Here is a 19877-nt window from a genome sequence, read left to right as displayed (position 1 = left end):
AGCTTTTTCTAAAGCTTTAATATTATTTAGATCTTTTTTGTTAAAGTGAACTAAATAATATTCTTGAGAAGGCCCTTTCTGAACAATGTCAGATTGGGTTCTCTTTTTCATAATGATTACTTGGACTGGGTAAAATCCAAGTAAATCACTTATTCCATTTTTGATCCTCTCAGGTGACTTATCTCTCAAGTGACACCTTTCAAGACGACTTTGAACAAACGTTCAGTTTTGTCGTCATAAGTAAACCAATTGTGCTTCTTCTCTTCAAGATGTTTGAGAAGAAGTTCGAGATCTTGAAGAGTTTCCGGCAAAACGCGACAGTCTCATTTCTTTGCGATTTGGAAGGAAACCTTAATTCCCTTAATGGAGTTCAAGATCTCCTGCCTAAATCCCCCAAATTCGGAACAACTGACCACGACAGGCGGCGCTCTTTGCTTCCTCACTTGAATCAAAGAGCCTGAGCTAGAGGATGCTTTGATATGATGATGCTCATTTCGATGCAATTATCAATATTATCCATTTCAACCTTGGAAGAAAGATAAAACGTCCTTTCTTCCATTTTTGTCCTTTCTTCCATTTATGTCCTTTCTATTTTTTTGGCTGTATCAATTTTTAAACCCAGTAAATTTCTGACAAAATCACAAAACAAATAAAGCCAATCCATCCAATGCTCGAAACAAAAGCAGCAATCACCAGTCAACGGTCCATTTTGATGGATGTTATCACCAATCAATCATCAAATTCTCACTCCGATTTGCTCAGCTTCTGGCCAGTAACCAAGTGCTGATTGACGTCCACGCGAAACTTTAGTTTGATCAAGATATTATCAATAAACCGACCCACTTCGCCTATTATAAGCGTCGCGCTGTATTCACCTGAAGAGAAGAAAAGACAAAACACACTCAAATCAAACATTTCTTTCGTTTCTCATTTCTTAATGTGCTCCAATCGGAGCAAACGCCAATCTCGAGCAAGTCATCATCCACCTACGCCAAAATTTGATTCCATCATTCTATTTAAGGATAATTTTCCAGTTTTTTTTTCAGCCGGTGGATGATTGATGGGTTTCCCAAACTGGCTACACCCAACCAGAGAATGCCAGTTATAGAAACAATTACTCGATATGACCATAGCACTCCATATACAACGGAATTGTTTTGAAAGTTCAGCATATGTCTGCCACTTCTATATGTTATGCTAGGTGTAGGTATTTTTTGAAGCATTCTTTTGGAGCATAATTAGGTAATTTGTTAATACGATTGGCTTCTTTAACGCGTGGAACACAAAGCAAAACACTCGAAAACAATTGTTATTTGTCACACCAATCAGTGGCACCGCAATGCGACAACGTACCCTTCACCGGCTTCGGCGCGCTCTTCAGCACGCTCCAGATCGGCTTCAACCATGGCCAATTTACGAGCGACCTACGACATAGTAACGGTGGCGATTTTCGTCGTTTTCGGTAGTGGGGAAATTGTGTGGAAATTGAGAAATAAAAGATATTTAGAATCCGATTTCGGAACGATAATCTGAACACGGAGAAAACCAGGTCATGCGATGAGGGCAATAACACTCGAGAAGATCACGCTGGCGAATTAGTTAGGGGTTCTCTTGAGGGAAAAGCGATGATTCGGGTGTTACTTGCAACGGAGCTGGAAGCACTTTGATTAAGGACGAAATATAGCCGACGAAATAGTTGACGATCATACTTTGAACACTTTACCAATGGGAAGATGCAGCTACCACAATTCAAGCTTACAGTTGTTCGCGATTCCTTTCTCAATGGCTCGTTTTCGGATACATACACAGCGGTTATAGGTTTTAAACTGATTTCGATACTTAAAAACGGATATTCGGGACAAAACGATGTAAAATCACTTAATTCTTCGCTGATAAAACTCAGTTCTAAAAATATAGATATGCTGATACTTTCCAACTATGCAGCACTGCATTGCAACAGTTTTAATTTCAAAATTTATGCTCAAGTCAGATTCCGGATTTTCAAAATTATTCAAAAAAAAAGGCTTCAAAACTACAACTATTTGGTACACGGAGGAAAACGTCATTAGTTTAAAACAACCATTTCGTTGGTTGATAATTAAGCTAAGAATTTGGTTGAATCAAATTGTATTTTTGTTGAAACAAAGCTGAACTTTTTGTTAAAGCTAACTTGATATTTAGTCAATATTAACCTTAAAAACATTGTTATTTCTATTCAAAAAAATTTTTCTTTTTAACTAACACGTAAATTGTTTGCAACAATCGTTTACTTTGCTTTAAGCAAAATTTGGGTTGATGTTTACCACCACCAAAACCATGTTTATTTGAATAGGACAGTCCGGTAAATTAATTCTTCGTATTTCGATGGCATCTATTTAATTAATTATTGCCATTGTATGAAAGTATAAATCAAGTAAGATTGATCTGCAATGTGTAGTTTTGTGGAATCAATACAAATAAGATTTTGATTTCAGAACCTTACCTTACAAATTTACATCATGATAAATGAATTGTTAAAAGCTCATGTCAACGCAATGTTTTCTTTACAGAAACGATCAGAACACCAACTTGAACTTCATGCACAATGTAGAAAGGTATTTATATTGTACATCCCCACATATCTTGTCCATGATCAAATCGCTATTTTCAAGTTTCGGTTGTAGATCGACATCATTTGAAAACTCCATTACATATATGATGAAAATCAAAATCCTTTTCGATAATCTAGAGCTTTGGCGGCCATATTAAACAAAAGCATAATAGAAATACGGTGCTGCTATTAATTGTATTTTAAAAACAGCAGATAAACCTTACACTGCATTGATTTGCAACCTAATAGTTTTGCGGAAAAAATAAAGAAATATTATATTGTGTTTATGTTAATTCTTAAAATCAATGAAAACGAAAATATAGCAAAACAATAAACCTAACAACAATCAATAAAATGTTTGTTTTAAACAATGGATCGATGGAAAAAAAACTAAAGATTGGCAACTTCAAACTTATATTTCTCATTTAAAACGAACTAAATCGTTGGTCGTTTTCACGACTGTCAAACGAAACAACAATTTTCTTGTTTGACTTAAATAAATTTTGGTTCAATCTAAATGAAAATTTGTGGAAAAAACGACGAAGATTTTTGTTTGTTTCAACCACTGTATGATTGCATCAAACTAAGATTTTGCTTGTGCAAAATTAAACCCAAACTTTAGTTTGAAAATAATTAAAATTTGCTAGTGGTCACCTATTTTTTTTCTCCTTGTACTATTGTGGAGTGCTCAGTGCTCCACAAAGTCAAGTCTATGGTACTTTACAAACTCGCTACCAAAGGGGGACGGACCTGGTGTAGTGGTTAGAACACACGCCTCTCACGCCGAGGACCTGGGATCGAATCCCATCCCCGAGATAGTCACTAAAAAGGGAAGGAAAGTAAAGCCGTTGGTCCCGAGATGAACTAGCCCAGGGTTAAAAATCACGTTAATAATGATAGAAAAAAAACTTGCTACTCAAGTAACATCCCTTAGCTTAAACTAAAATTTGGTATGTTCCGTGTCCCTTCCAAAATGTCAGATAAGAACAACCCCAGTATTAAAAATTGTTCCTCTGTGGCATTTTTATCGACTACGTGAACGACAAACATGATCAAAAGTGTCATGGTTCAAATTTGAACCATAATATTGTAAATAAAGTTTAAATATGATAAAGGGTATCCATCCTATTATGGAAGACCCATGCACGGTGTTGAAATTTAAATCGTATTTCAATGTCCAAAAACTAAATATTGTAGTATTTTGCAATGTGAAGTGTTAAAACCATCCTTCTGTCGTATAGTGAGGTAAAAAAATAAATTTTGAAATCAAACATACATTTTTTAACATAAATCTGAAGCTCTTTCTCTGTCCCATTATTGCGGTATTTCGAATTATTATTGCGGTAAGACCGTCCTATGATTGCGGTTTAGCTAAAATCATATATTTTATCACATTCAGTATACATTCAATGCCATACAATATTCGAGCATTGAAATTATGCTTCCTTCTAGCTAATCATACTGCACGGTACTGTCAGTTTGTTTTACTTTCGGCATACAGTGACGCCACGCAGTTGAATCACCCACAATTTATGAATCAGCTGATTTCAAAAGACAAAATTAGTATCAAACTTATCACAAAACATCACAGAATTATTTTTACACATAGTTTCTTATCAGTAAAAATAATTCTGTGATGTTTTGTGACAAGTTTGATAATAATTTTGTCTTTTGAAGTCAGCTGATTCAAAAATTGTGGGTGATTCAACTGCGTGGGGTCACTGTATCTATTAAGATAATTAATGGGTTACTTTATGTAACGATTCAAAAACATATCGTGGGCTTCGTGGCCGTGCGGTTAGCGGCGTCAGTCGTTTGAGCGTATTGAATCACGAGGAGTGGGTTCGATTCCCGCTCCAGTCGGTGGAAACTTTTCGTCTAACGAAAAATTCATCACTGGGCTGCTGAGTGTTCCGTGTTGTCCGTTGCCTAATGTTAGTGATCGTTCAGTCTGTGCAGCCTTTGGCTAAAGACGGTGTAATTGTCTTTTAAAAAACATATCAACAGAATCGAATGATTTTCTGCTGGTTTGTAGCTGGGCAATGTTAATGTAAATAGACTAGGTTTTTTCATCTGAGCCCACAACCCGTCAAAAAATGAAATAAATTAGTTGACTTACCTATATCTTACAATTTTAGTTCCTTTCAATACATTTTCCACTAAGTTTCACCAATCCAATGCAATTTTCAAAGATTGCTTCCCTGCGATCATCTTGTATCAAAGTGTTTCAATGCCTTTTTGACATGTGTACCGATTTTCAATAAGTTTTCGTGATTTTTCGGTAAAATGCATTTCAAATATATTTGTATATAAGAGCAACTACAGTGTAAAGATAAACATACATACATACAGTGTAAAGATAAACATATTACATTTTTTTGAATACATAAATGTATTAATGACACAATATAATGTCAGAAAATAGTATCTTAATAACATAAAAAGTGTTTCTATCAATTACATTCAAAATTACTATTGAAATATCGATTTTTTTAATGTGATTTACAGATACCGCAATAATAGGCAAAATGTTATTTCAATTGTCCTATTTTTGCGGTACATGTTTTCTTCAAAAATATTTCTATTATGTAACTACATCCATGATAGACCTGACATACATATAATTGATTGGCCTTATATGCATATAATTGTTTTGATTCTAAACTTAAAAAAACAAGCTTATGAAATCTATTCTGTGGATAGGGAAACTGGTTAAAAATGTATGCTTTTCTTGATGTATACTTTAAAACTGTTCTTCCAACGAACAAAATCATTTAATTTTGAAAGTATATTATAATACTTTCAAAATTAATCTAGTTCAGTTTGGAAATACTATAAGCTTTCATCACCTTTAATAATATCCATAGAAAATAATTTTTCTATTAATAATGAGGGTTCTAGTTTTATACCGCAATAATAGGAAATACCGCAATAATGGGCAAATTACCCTAGCCGTTATTTGAGCAGGAATATTTGACAAAGTAGTACAAAGAACACGCTCTATCATGTTGTTTAATAATATCAATATATTATCCAAAATTTTGGGACCCTATATAAGTTATTTCATTACTATTCAGGTACCGTCGTTGGGGGTGACATTGAGCATAGGGGACGACATTGGGCCACATCATAATCTGAAATATATCAGCAGGTATTAGGCATCTTAATATCAAAATTTAATGTAGTGTTCCTTGAAATTATCTACAGCTACCATCAAAAAATTAGATTCCGGGAGTTAGTAGTTTGTTTTTAATAAATCATAGAAAAATGTTTGAAAATATGCCTTTTTAAATTGTCACATTTTTGGTTTCATAGAAAATCTCGCTTTTAGGTAGATGAATACTATATTCAAATCTCACATTCATGTCCATTATATCAATCGTTATTTAAAAGCTCAAGAAAATTTGAGAGGAACACGATTATCTCGATTTGTTCTTAATCCATATGAATTCTAGTTTGTTCGGCTCAATGTCACCCCCTCGAAGGGGTCAGATTAGGCTAAGTTTCGTACGATTCCAATTCAAAACAAAAAAAAAACGAATTTCAATTATTTATTCAGCATTATTCAAGCGTATTCTCATATTTAGCGAAACATTTCAGTCAAGGCTTAAGCAATTTTGGCCCAATGTCACCCCCAAAGACGGTATGCTCATAATTGAAATATTACCGCTCTTTTGGTCAGTTATCAAAACAACCTTAAAAGCATGCCTAAATATGAAAAAAAATAATAAAATAGGTAAATGAAAAAAAATGATAATAGGTAGTTTGGAACAATTTGACTTGGTATTCTTAATTGTACCGGACACATGATGTTGTCTTATTTAAGCAGCTACAACTTTTTTTTTAGGATTAGTTGAAAGTTGTTACCAACTCTGTTTTAATGAGTATGCAGATAGGGTTAAACTTGCGATTCACGGCAGTATAGTTCTGAAAATTTCTGGAAAAATCCCAATCAAAATCAGCGCATAATGTATTTTTTTATTTTGCAACTTTCTTCATGAAAGCTTGAGTAATAAGGTTCGATTATATAGAATATCATCAACGAGAAAATGATAGTTTTACCTGTGTTTACAATAGCTTTTAATTTCTATAAATTTAAATTATTAAACTTTCAATATTCTGTATCAAACATTAATGCAGACAAGTACGCACCCGTATATTAGCATTATGTAATATTACGAGACAATTTACGACGAAACCTGTAAGCTCTCGCTGAAAAACACTCCTTAAGTTGTTCAAATTCAAAAAGGAAGAACAGTAGCGTTTTTTTTTTGTTGAATAATCTTTCTGTTATTTGCAAAAAAAAATATTTTACCACATTAGCAAAATGCATCGGCATCGTCAAGAATTATTATTAATCAACCCGACTATCGAAAAATTATGTTTTCATTAGGGGAACCTGGTCTAATTCGGACCCTGTTCTAATTCGGACCATCAAGCATTTCTCGCGGAACATTACTAAAGAACCTATCTAACATTGAGAGGCTCTCTTTGTTTACTTTCTCTTTCATTAATAACTGAGTCACATTAACCTCCTCTGTTGCGTTTTTTGTATGAAACGCTAGTCAAGGAAATTGACTTTCGATCTATAGTGAAAAGCTTCCCAAAATCTTTAGTATTCCACTGTTATAATCGAAAGAGAACGGGAGAGGAGAGAATCTCTCATGTGTACATAGGTCCTTTAGTAATGTTCCGCGAGATTTCTCAATACTGGCGTTACTGTAAAGATCGTGTATACCGTTTTTCTACCCATCTTCTGGCTTAAATCTAACGCAATAAATATTACGCCTTTCAGTTAATTAGTTTGAATTTTATATTAGTTTGTTGTTTTGAAGTGCTCTAGTGTGCTGTAGGTTAGCATTATTTCTAAGCTTCTGTAAGCGACAATAATTCTCCAATCTTTTTGTGTTATTTTATAATCGAATCCCCTAAGCCTAAGCTTTCATCTGATCATATGGTTTTGATATGTCTATGCACTGTTTGCGTTCAATTAGTTTGAAAATAAAAAAAAATTGTGTTGGTCCAATCCGGACCTTTTGAAATGGTTCAATACGGACCCTTTTATTTTCAACGACCACTCAGTCTATTCCAAGAGCTGAAAAAGCTGAAAAGCCCCGTGAAAGTCTTCTCGACTTGGTAGGATATTACAGAAGTTGTGATAATGATCGATAATGCCTTTGTTTCTGTTGTGGTCAAGAAAAAGTCTTCGGAAAATCTAAGAAATACTGCTACTACCGACCAAGAAATAAAGAAATCAATAAATCAGCTACTTCAAAAGCATCTCCATCCCACAGCCTATGTTGGATACAGCTTCTCAAAATAGTTTGACAATGCAATAAAAAAAACGTTTACGAGTCAACTTTACTTTACCTTATGAGTTTTTGACTTGAAAATTTTAAGTAAGTTTGGCTTCGTTTTATAATCACCTTAATATAGCGTATTTTGACCCTAAAATGTAAGTCGATACTTCTCCAACTTGATATCCTGAGACTTGATGCTGTCTTTTTCAGTTTTTCGTACAAGTTCACCATGCAAAATTCAGTTTCCATGCAAAGTTTCAATGTGTTGGAATTTTGCTATGTCCAAAGTTAAAATGAATGTTTCGAATGTATTTTGTTAAAACATCAAAAAATTACAAATTCAAAAAAAAATTGTATTCATGTCTGATTTATCTTGATAAATACTATACACGAAAGTCCGTTTAAAATCGAGTTAAGGAGAATTGACTGTACTCAATTTTAAACCAGTTTCGGATTTAAACCAAATTTTTTGAATGAAATTCACATTTTATTTGAGCTAGTTCTGACGCGAATTGAATTGAATTTTTTCACGCAGTGGGTTTATTTTTATGCTTGCGCTTACAGAAGAAGTTCAATACGCTTTTATACCAGCAAATCGGAGTTATATTGTATAACTAGCAAAGTAAAAAACGATGAAAAATAGGGTGGTCTGAATTAGAACATGGGGGGTCCGAATTGGAACAGGGTTGGTCTAATTCGGACCTTCTGGAGCATTTTGTTCAAACATGTCTAGTAATATCCTGGTATGACATATCACAAAACTCTCTGAGAGAAAAGTGTGCGCGCTAAATCAGGCTTCCACGAAAACATAAAACTTTCAATCTCATTCATCGTACTCAAAAGATATGGCCAAAAAACTGCTACTAGGTCCGAATTGGACCATGTTCCCCTACATTTTTTTTAATCACGATAATTTTTCTGTTTTTCAATATTTTTGCATCATTTTTTTCACAAGATCTCAAAAAACTCATCTATTTTTTTATAATCTGACTGGCTGAAATGGAAGTAAAGAGAAAAGGGGTCATGCACCAAATTACGTCACGTTCCAAGGGGGGGGGGAGGAAGTCAAGCCAAGCGTAATAAGCCTTACCAAATTTTCGGAGGACTCATATAAGGAGGTGTATGGGGGAGGTGGTCGAAAAATTTGAAATTTAGCGTGACATAATTTGTGTACCATCCCAAAGAATTTTAATAAACATAAACTTTTATTACAAACGTCAATCAGCAAAGCTATTCTTCACAAATGCTGATAAATCTAGGCACAAGACTAGATATTTCTCTCAAATGACGATTTATGCTTCGGTATAACGCAAATGCAATTTTTTTGCTGAGATTCCTATGTGAGGGTTTGAACGCCTTGCACATAGTTTATGTAAACACAAAGTGGAATAAAAAAAACTCAGATATCACAGAAAAAGAAAACAATCTTCATGAGTCTCGTCTTTAGATTTTGACTATTCGCCACTAGGTTTCAAAGATATTCCGAAGTTCCTTGAAGGACCAATATTTCCCATACAAAATTTCTTTGAATGCCTTTTTATTTGTAGTCAATTTATCAAAAAATATGGGCTGCACAATGTCAGTTATAAGATCGGTTAAGATGCCTCCAAAAAGTCTGAAAATTATAAAATTATGTTTTTGTAGCTTTCAAGATATTTGTACGAATTTGTTTATCGGCATATCGGTCTATTTTGCTCGAAGTAAGAGGGAGCATGGAGAAGAAAGCAATGAATACTAGATGGATAGGTACCGTAAGGGAGTGGCGAGAGAAATTGGATTAGATGTTGAAGAGAGCATACCATCCCGAGCAGAAGAAAATAACTACTGAATACCAAATTGAGGTATTCCATACCAGATAATTTCCAATACTTACAACCTAAATGAGGTATGAATGAGCCCTGCATAAGAGGTAAAATACCTCAAATAATACCTTCTGCATATTCTACAAATACCAAGCTGATAATTAGATCAGGTATTGCAATACCTAAATAATACTTGATGGATTTTCATATAAAAGTGAAATTTTTCAATAATAGTTCAATACCTCCAGCAGTCCTCAATAGCTATCGAATACCAAAATGAAGTATTTATAATTGTTTTGAACATTTTTTTCAAATACCATTATAATACCAAAATGAGGTATTGATAACTGAACAATACCTGATTGGGGTATGATACCAAAATATGGTATGCATAAGTTATTGCCGAGTTATTCTTTCCTCCTCGGGATATGAAACAGTAATACTTGAAACGTCCTTTCTTGTGGCTAACGTCCCCTATGGGAAAGGCTTGGGTGTGTTTTGAGAATGACACTACCAAGACAGGCACGATAGGATTGAAACTGTGTGTTGGTAACTGAAAAACATTGATAGCGTGGATAAATACCACGTGATCACTCATTCTGCAGTGATTTTGATCTAGAGTGCGATGTCGCATCACTGTTGTTGGTAGTCAGATCATAGTGATATCGATAGTTTGCAAGTGATATTGATAGTTTTAGTACATCAGCCATCAGCTGACTTGACTGATATTGTGCAACTATGACCGAAACTTGGTCTACCTATCCACAGTGTAATACAAGTTTTGACATCACTGTTTAATAGTATTCAGCACATGTGGAACACTATTCAAATGGAACATTGAATTGAAGTTTTCATTGACTGGAGAAATTCATAATTTAATCTTTGGAGATTTTTTGAAGACATTCCTTCACACATATATTTACAGTAAAAGTGTTACACATGGCTTCTACTTCATAAAGTATTCAAGCATCCTAAAAAATCCCGTTTTGAGCGTTGGTAGTTCGATATTCTTTATTTTGTTGAAAAATTGCTGTCATCAATGTTTTATCAAATATTGCTTGACTAAGTCTCGCCAATCTTTTGTTTTTTTTTCTCAATGCAATCTTATGCAATGAACCAGTTTAGTGCTGGAAATTTTAACAATTTATTGAGATTTTTATTATTTTTCCTATGATTATAAATATTTTCCGTTCGTTACATTTTCATCCAAAAGCGATACGGAGGGGGGGGGGGGGGGGGGGTCAAACATTCTTAGTTCTAGCATTGCGTAATTGATGGACTCCTGGAAGTTGTTCAATATATCCTTGATAGAACCGTGAAGGAAATGCCGAAAAGTTTCCTAGGGGATTTCCCTGAAGTTTATCCCTTAGGAATCAGAAGAATCATTGATGGCTTTTCTTGACCAATCTCTAGAAAAAAAAACAGCCTTAAAATCAATAACCCTGGCGCAACCTCTGGAACCATCTTAGTGTAATTGATAGACGAATACCTGAAGTAACACCAATACGAATTCCGAAAGATATGTTGCAAGGAATCTATGGAGAAACTCATAGTGTTGTTTGCTAGTGAAATCTATATAAATAAAAATGGAATGATGTTTGTATGTCACGAAATGGCTTCCGAACGGTTCAACCGATTTGAATGATTATTTTTCCGTTTTGTTCGTCAAGTGTTCCGACGTGTTTGTATGATTAAAAATCCCAGGATATTCACCGGGAAAGTCGGAAAAACGAGCGTAAACGGAACTGTCATTTCGTATGGGACGATCCATAGCGTTTTTTAACAGCCTACTTGATGGCAAGACAAAGTTTGCCGGGCCCACTAGTAAAAAATATATATATAAAATTTTCAATGGATTTCCTAGATTATTGAAAAGATCCATGGGATAAAGATCAACCTGCAAAAATCTATAGAGAGCGTAATTTTTAGAGCAATTTCTGGAGAAAATCCCTGAGAAATTTCCAGAGAATCTCCTTGAAAACTCATAAATAAATTCCTAGTGTGATTGCTGAAAAAGTATTTGAAGGATTCCTGAAAGCTCGTTTTGAAATTGCATTGTGATTCCAGAGGAATTTCGTTTCTGAAGGAATCCCTCAGGGAGTGCCTGTAAGAATTCTCTATAGACTATCTAAGAGAAACTGTCGTAAGAACCATGCTTCAAGCAACCATTTGACAGCATAGAAGATCAAGGGAACAGAACGTTCAATGAACCATTATCACAAGTACAAAACCAGTACTTTTCGTTGAAAGTCTAGAAATAAATGGGTTGTTAAAAAGGCGATCGCTGTGAAACACAGCTATTTATTTCAATTGACATTTCTTTGATTTTGGTGAAAGAAGTTGATTGTTAAACGATGCAAACTATGCAACTTACCTCTTAAGTCTACACTTGGAGTGCGTCCATAAACTTCGCATTATCCTTCTTGATTAATTTCTACTCCAATAAAATTTGTTATTTTTAAGCCCTTTATGGCAATTTCATACACAGTACTTCTCTATATTCTATGAAAAATCTTTGTAGTTCACATTGCTTCAGCATGTAAATAAATCAAATTCTGAAAAAAAACCTTACTAATTTTTTTTTTTCATTGTGAATCTTAACAAACTGATTTTTTGTAAACCTTCATTATCTGAACGATAAATATATTAAAATTACAAACGTAAAGGAATGAATCCGTAAATGATGTTTTGCAATTTCTCATCGTAATAGGCTGTTTTTCATCACGCCAATCTGTCATGGAACGGCCTACTTTCCTGCACTGAAGTATAAAGTGCGGGAATAATAATTACGCAACTGTAACCAGTGCTGTAATAATTCATTATGCAACGCTTTCTCATTACGCAACTGTTTTGAGTTGCATAATGAATCATTACACAACATTTTTTTTTAAATTGTAAAATGATGGACGCATTCAGATATAATTTCTGATACCCTCAAGTGGTCTTCTACGAAATTGCAAAAAATGTTGTACGTAACTCGTTGGAGAACTCGATTTTTACAGCACTCCCACTTCTATATCCGATTTCGAAAGAATCATACTCTATGCAGTATTACTATTACCAAAAGTGTATGAAACTTCCCTTTCTCTATCATACGTACTACACATACTCAAATCAGCATTTTTGAAAGAATTCATAAACTCTCATGACAGTTTTTCGAAGAAATTATAGATTATAAAAAAAAACATTACTAGCTTAGTCGTTACAATATAAAAATTGAAAGTAATAGATAGTTGGTATTTGTTTCTTGACTAGACTGCGAAGTGCGGCTTCGTAAGAGCGAAAATGCGAATAAAAGTGCGGTATTGTATCTAATCATGTTGATGTCTTCAGAGCACTTATTATTTGGACTGCGAGGAATAACCCTGCTGAAGACACCGACCCGATTTGATACAATCGCGCACTTTTATTAGCATTTCCGCAGTTGTAAAACCTTCTGCAATAGTCCAGTGGTGAAAGAAATGCGCAAAATAAATTAATACAATCTGTCTAATATGAATAAAAATGGGTCAATTTACAAACAACAGTTCGATGAATCGTAAGGAGATTTCAAAAATGCTCATTAGCACACGCAATTACAATCCAACTACCATACATCAAGAAATCCACCTAGGCTATGGCTTTCTGACCATATAACATCTATTTTTCATAGATAAATCCATGATAGGCCCTCAAACATACTGAAAGTAACCGAAAATACCGCAACCATTTGAGAGAGGAATCGCTGGACAACCTGTGAACGCAAGAGATGATATCAAATAAAACAACCAAAGTAACGTTTTTTTTTTCACGATAATCACTAGTTTATTAAATAGTTTTCAATGTTTTAAAATAGTATAATTCATATATAATTTCTTCATCAATCATTGTATAGATAGCATTTTTTCCACATCATTCTTCTCAATCATTGTTTCAAGATTGGATTATTATAACAACACGTTTCATGTTACATTATAAACTCATGTTTCTCTACCTTGCTTGCTTGCTTCGACTAAGTGGTTACTGGCAAAATTGTTGCACAATTTGCTTCCAGTTACCTTACAACAGTATAGCTTTCTTCCTACATCTGACTTCCCCTCATCTTCTCCCCTCTTGATACTGACTGAACCCTCTAATTCCCTGTTAGCAATTGCTACTAATATCCATACATTTCACACCTCACTTGCACCTGTTCCAGTTTTCGCTGATTCGCTATTTGTTCACCGCATCATTCCTGCCATTTTCTGACATTATCTACTTTCTAGCCCCCGTATGAGGGGGCTTGAGGGGAAGCTATCTCATTAAAGTTGTTCACCTGTCGATTGAACTCTAATTAGTAGCTGCACTTATACCGACAGTATTACTGGCTCTGATCGCACTTAATTTTGCTACCTGTCTGTAGTTGGACGATTTCGTTGCTTCTTAATTTGGTGTTTTGTTCTGTTCTAATAAGGCAAATTGTGGCTTAAGATTTACGGGTTGAGTCAAAGGTTGAGACACTTATGATTGGGAACCGTTGCGCAGGTGGCAACGATTCATTGGAGGCACTGGCCTAGGTTTAATATTAGTGGTGGTAGAATTGCTCTTCATTGGTTTGCAAATATTATTCATATGGGTGTATATGGTAATAAAAAGTGTTCAAAGTATATCGTCATCATATTCATCCTGGGCTTCGAGTTCAATTACACACATCAGTTAGTACCGTTTTTACTTTCGGATGTTATTTATGAGTAACATAAAGCACGAAATAAAAAGCAAAATGAAGTGCAAACGTGATGATGAGGTTTGTTACCGACACTTATCGATTGAAATGAGGTGAATTGGGGTGAGATAAAGTTGGTTGAAAGGTGAAATTCTGTTTTGTATACAACATTACAAATGTAGGAATCGTTTACAACTATTTAACGATGAATACTAAACAGGCGTTTTGTTTTTTTTTTATAAAAAAATTAAAAGAAAAATATGTTTTTTGAAGGTTTTATATTTCTTGTTCCACACTTAACTTATACAAAATGCCTATCAGTGAATGAATTCTTATGTAAACAACATAAAAAAGTCAGAAAACTAAAATAGTGTATCAAATCGAATGATTCAAAATTCGATTTTAATTTCAAATGCGTTACCTTTATTCAACTTTACACGGTAGCTTACAGTTTTCTGAGCATAACATTTTATTTTTCAGATTTTTTGCATCACTGAATTGCGAGAAATCTTCTGAAATCCTCGCACATTGAATTTCACTCTTTGAAAGACGGTAACTAGACTGACAGCACACTTTGCAACCTTAATTTGAGTGATTTCGGTTTATCGTGCACGGTTTGCAAAAGAAACCATGATATGTGGATAAGTTGTCTGGACGAAACTGGATGAAATTAATTCAATTTGCAGTTCGTCAAAGCTATGTCACCTGAAATTATTTTTTGAGAAATTTCGATATAATAATAATTCTAGAATTCAAAAGTTATTGAAAATTTGGTTACATAGTTGAAACTATAAAAAATGTAGAATATAAAATAGATAAAACAAATGGTCAAAACAATGTCTTTTTTATCATCCGTTTGTTAGAATGGTAATCAAGCCTTGTCGATCTACATCGCTAAAGAAAATGCAAATTTGCATACAAGAGAAATGAGTAATGCATGAAACGAATCAAACATACTCTCAGCTATTAATTTGTACGATTTAGTATTCAAACAGTTGACAACAATCCCTTAAACCTGAAAATGCTAAACACAGAACAGAATTTATGTTGGGATGTTCTAAAATCCAGTCACATGAGTATTAATTCTCATAACACACTTTCATAATCTAACTAAATCTTTTGATGATTCCTATCATTTTATGTTGAACACAAAGCACCGTGTGGTCTAAAACCAGATAACTTCGGGTCAACATTGAGTAAACAAAAATATAAATTTAATTTAGATTCATTTTTTCCTGAACAAAACCGAAATTAACCTAAACTTTATTTTGAATTGCTTTCGACGAAATTCAGCGATCGGAACTTTTAGTCCATCAAAAGAAATCAATCCAAAGCCGAAATATTCGATGGACTGATTTTCTTACTTCGCTTTCCTACTCTGAAAGCGATCCGGTGTCATACTCGAAACAGGAAATAAATCAAACCAAACACAAAAAGCTGACTTCTGTAATAATAAATGGTTTGGTTTAACATTTAGTAGGATTACATTGCTGTTCTAAAATTTGATAATTTGATAGATCCGATATTTTAAATAATAAAAGGGGTATGATAACAGTAGTAATCAAACTAAATTTTCTGTTTCCAATTGAGGCATGATTTGGCAATTTTAAAATATAAATAGCTATCAATAATATTTTCAAATGTCATTCGGTTATAGTATCGTTCGAAACCGTAGGCAATCGATGACTTCAAATTATGCGGAAATCATATCTATCAAATCTTCCTGATTTATCGTTTACCTACAGCACTTGCTAAATGAAACTTCAGATACAGTTTTTCCGAATCAGCGAATTGTGATAAACATGTTCTAAAGATGTACTAAAATTATCAAACCATTAAAGGTTTGCGTATTCGTGATTCAATACTAAAATTCTGAACGAATCATCTGAAGTCTCGATATCGATACATCGATTACGCGTTTGGCAAACTTTAGTACACGTGTAAAATCGATCATTTCCTCGGAAATCTTGTCTCTGAGCTCCATCTAACCTCGGCTTACAAGGCTCACTGTCCTGCTCTTTTGAGGCAACGCTCGAAGAGCGCCTCAAAACAATCTCATCAACTGAATCGTTTGATGATCGAGCAAAAAAAAGTTTCAGTGCATTCGTATGTGTGTGTTGATGATTACTGAATGAGAATAAGTGAACGTTTCGTGATGAGTTTGCGCCACATGCGTCCACAATGGATGAAAATGGATACCATGGGATGGGTGAAACAAACAATCGGAAAAACACAACGAAAGACGTGAGACAAAGAATAATGGAGAAAACAAAAACAACAACGGAAAAAAAAAAACTCAAGTAATGTCTGGCTTTTGCACCTCATCGTATTTCTTGTCAGCTTCCTCAGCCATGAAGCGGGCTTCCTTCAGCTGGTTCTCAAGAGCATCCATACGCTCTTCATCGGCCAGGGCACGGTTCTCAAGAACCTTGCGTGCACTGTGAAGCGCGTTGTTTTAGTGTTCGATTTGGGATTGTCGTTGTCGTTGTGATTTTGAAGGGGATTTTGTTTAGCACGTATGAGTGTTGTGTTGAACAGTTACACAGTTTTGACAGAAAAGAAGAAAACACAAAAGAATATCATTTGTTAGTGGCGATTGGTTCGATTGGCGGCTGAAAAGTTAAAGGTTCTGTAAAAATATGGTGGTTGCGGTTGCGGCTGCGGCGCTGACGACGACGACGACGACGACGACTGGAACGATGGCTGCTGAAAACCTGTAAAGTTAAGATTTATGGTTCCCTAACGGCCCTAGTTCTTTCTCCTAGCCAACGGAACCGTTTGACGGTTCCTCCTAACCTTAACGGTGGTCGTTCAACCAAGTAGCGTAGGAAGTATTGAGTGTACCTCTTCGTATTTTTTGTCTGCTTCTTCTGCTATTAGTTTTGCCTGGGATAATTGTGCTTCCAGTATCGCTACTCTATCGTCTTCCATGTTTGTACGGTTTTCAAGGGCTTTTCTAATCCTGTGCGTGGATGGGAAACGGTGAGCACCGTGATGAGTAAAATGGTGAGAACAGTATTTGGGGGGAAAATGTGGGATGAATGAGATCTTCGAGGAGCTTGATAAATTTTTTGAGGACATAATATTGCTAAGAAGACGAACCAGCTGAAAGAGGTGTTTTAAAAGGAGAGAATCTGTACACATACAGAATGTAGTCCAGTAGCATCGATGTACTAAAACTAATTTGTACAGTAGAACTGCTGTAAGAGGCTCTGTAGAGTTCCCATAAAGGGATCAATAGAGTTTCCGTAAGGAGCTCTGTAAAGGCCGCAAGGAGCTTTTTAGAGCTGCCGTAAGAAGCTCTGTAAAACTGCCGCAAGAAGCATTCTAGACCTTCCATAAGAAGCTCTGTAGAGCATCCGTAAGGAGCTCTCTAGAGCAGCCGCAAGGAGTTCTCTAGAACTGCAGTAAGGAGCCCTGTAGAGCTGCCGTAAGGAGCGTTCTAGAGCTACCGTGAGGAGCTTTCTAGAGCTGCCGTAAGAAGCTCTGTGAAGCTGCCGTAAGGATCTCTGCAGAGCAGCCGTAAGGAGCTCTGCAGAGTAGCCGTAAAGAGCTCTGCAGAGCAGCCGTAAGGAGCTCTGTAGAGTTGCCTTAAGAGGCTGTGTAGAGCTGCCGAAAAGAGCTCTCAATAGTTGCCGTAAGGAGCTCTCTAGAACTGCCGTAAGGAGCTCTCTAGAGCTGCCGTAAGGTACTCGCTAGAGTTGCCGTAAGGAGCTCTCTAGACCTTTCGTAAGAAGCTCTCTAGAGCTGCTATAAGGATCTCTCTAGAGCTGCCGTAAGAAGCTCTTTAGAGCTGCCGTAAGGAGCTCTCTAGAGCTGCCGTAAGAAGCTTTCTAGAGCTGCCGTAAGGAGCTCTCTAGAGCTGCCGTAAGAAGTCCTGTAGAGCTGCCGTAAGAAGCTTTCTAGAGCTGCCGTAAAGAGCTCTGTAGAGCTGCCGTAAGGAGCGTTCTAGATCTACCGTAAGAAGCTCTCTAGAGCTGCCGTAAGGAGTTTTTTAGAGCTGTCGTTAGGAGCTCTCTAAAACTGCCGTAAGGAGCTCTATACAGCTGCAGTAAGGAGCTCTGTAGAAGAGCTCTCTAGAGCTGCCGTAAGAAGTCCTGTAGAGCTACCGTAAGAAGCTCTCTAGAGCTTCCGTAAGGAGCTCTGTAGAGCTGCCGTAAGGAGCGTTCTAGATCTGCCGAAAGGAGCTCAGTAGAGCTGCCGCAAGAAGCTTCTATAGAGCTGCCGTAAGGATCTCTGCAGAGCTGCCGTGAAGAACTCCCAAAAACTGCCCTAAGAAGCTCTCTGTAGCTACCGTAAGGAGCTCTCAAGAGCTACCGTAAGGAACTCGCTAGAGCTGCCGCAAGAAGCACTATAGAGCTGCTGCAAGGAGCTCTCTAGAGCTGCCAAAAGGAGCTCTCTAGAGCTTCCGTAAGGAGCTCTCTAGAGCTGCAGTAAGGATATTTCTAGAGCTGTCGTAAGGAGCTCTCTAGAGCTTCCGTAAGGAGCTCTGTAGAGCTGCCGTAAGGAGCGTTCTAGATCTGCCGAAAGGAGCTCAGTAGAGCTGCCGCAAGAAGCTTCTATACAGCTGCCGTAAGGATCTCTCTAGCGCTGCAGTAAGGATCTTTCTAGAGCTGTCGTTAAGAGCTCTCTGGAGCTACCGCAAGGAGCTCTCTAGAGCTACCGCAAGGAGCTCTCTGGAGCTGCCGCAAGGAGCCCTCTAGACCATCCGTAAGGATCTCTATAGAGATGCAGTAAGAAGCTCTCTAGAGCTGCGTAAGGGGCTACATAAAGCTGCCATTAGTAACTCTCTAGAACTGCCGTAGGGAGCTCTCTAGAGCTGCCGTAAGAAGCTCTTAAGCGCTGCAGTAAGAAGCTTTTTAGAGCAGGCGTAAGGAGCTCTCTATATAGAGCTTCCGTAAGGAGCTCCCTAGAATAGCCGCAAGATGCTCTCTAGACCTTCCGTAAGGATCTCTAGTGAGATGCAGTAAGAAGCTCTCTAGAGCTGCGTAAGGGGCTATATAAAGCTGCCATTAGTAACTCTCTAGAGCTGCCGATGAACTCTCTAGATAGAGCTACCGTAGCTCCCTAGAATAGCCGCAAGAAGCTCTCTAGACCTTCCGTAAGGAGCTCTATAGAGCTGCAGTACGGAGCTATGTAGAGCTGCCGTAAGGAGTTCTTTACAACTCGTAAGCAGCTCTGTAGAGCTGCCGTAAGGAGCTGTGTAGAGCTGCCGTAAGGAGCTCTCTATAGCTGCCGCAAGGAGCTCTCTAGAGCTGCCGCAAAAAGCTCTCTAGACCATCCGTAAGGAACTCTATAGTGTTGCAGTACGGAGCTCTCTAGAGCTGACGTAAGGAGCTCTGTAAAGCTGCCGTAAGGAACTTCGTAGAGCTGCCGTAAGGAGTTCTGTAGAGCTTCCGTAAGGAGTTCTGTAGAGCTACTGTAAGTAGATCTGTAGAGCTGCCGCAAAGAGCCCTGCGGAGCTGCCATAAGAAGTCCTGCGAATCTTCCGTGAATGGATGATC

General features: G+C 36.5%; 1 protein-coding gene across 39 annotated transcripts in view; it reads right to left on the bottom strand.

Annotated features, from left to right (window-relative positions):
- Window positions 1-19877, bottom strand: part of LOC5575995 (tropomyosin-2) — a 122325-nt gene that overhangs the window by 29719 nt on the left and 72729 nt on the right. For 21 of the 39 annotated variants that reach the window (XM_021851679.1, XM_021851691.1, XM_021851690.1 and 18 more), the window contains 2 exons: window positions 16694-16811; window positions 1354-1424 (listed from right to left, as the gene is read on the bottom strand). In XM_021851679.1, the coding sequence (XP_021707371.1) occupies window positions 1354-1424; window positions 16694-16811 (189 nt within the window). Of the gene's footprint in view, window positions 1-1353; window positions 1425-16693; window positions 16812-17217; window positions 17336-19877 lie in introns of all 39 variants that reach the window. The other 18 variants (XM_021851682.1, XM_021851692.1, XM_021851689.1 and 15 more) reach the window with 1 other exon arrangement.

Source organism: Aedes aegypti, chromosome 3 (assembly GCF_002204515.2).
Source record: "Aedes aegypti strain LVP_AGWG chromosome 3, AaegL5.0 Primary Assembly, whole genome shotgun sequence".
NCBI classification, from domain to species: Eukaryota; Metazoa; Arthropoda; class Insecta; order Diptera; family Culicidae; genus Aedes; species Aedes aegypti.
Note: the sequence above shows the minus strand (reverse complement) of the source record. Positions and strands in the feature narration are given on the sequence as shown.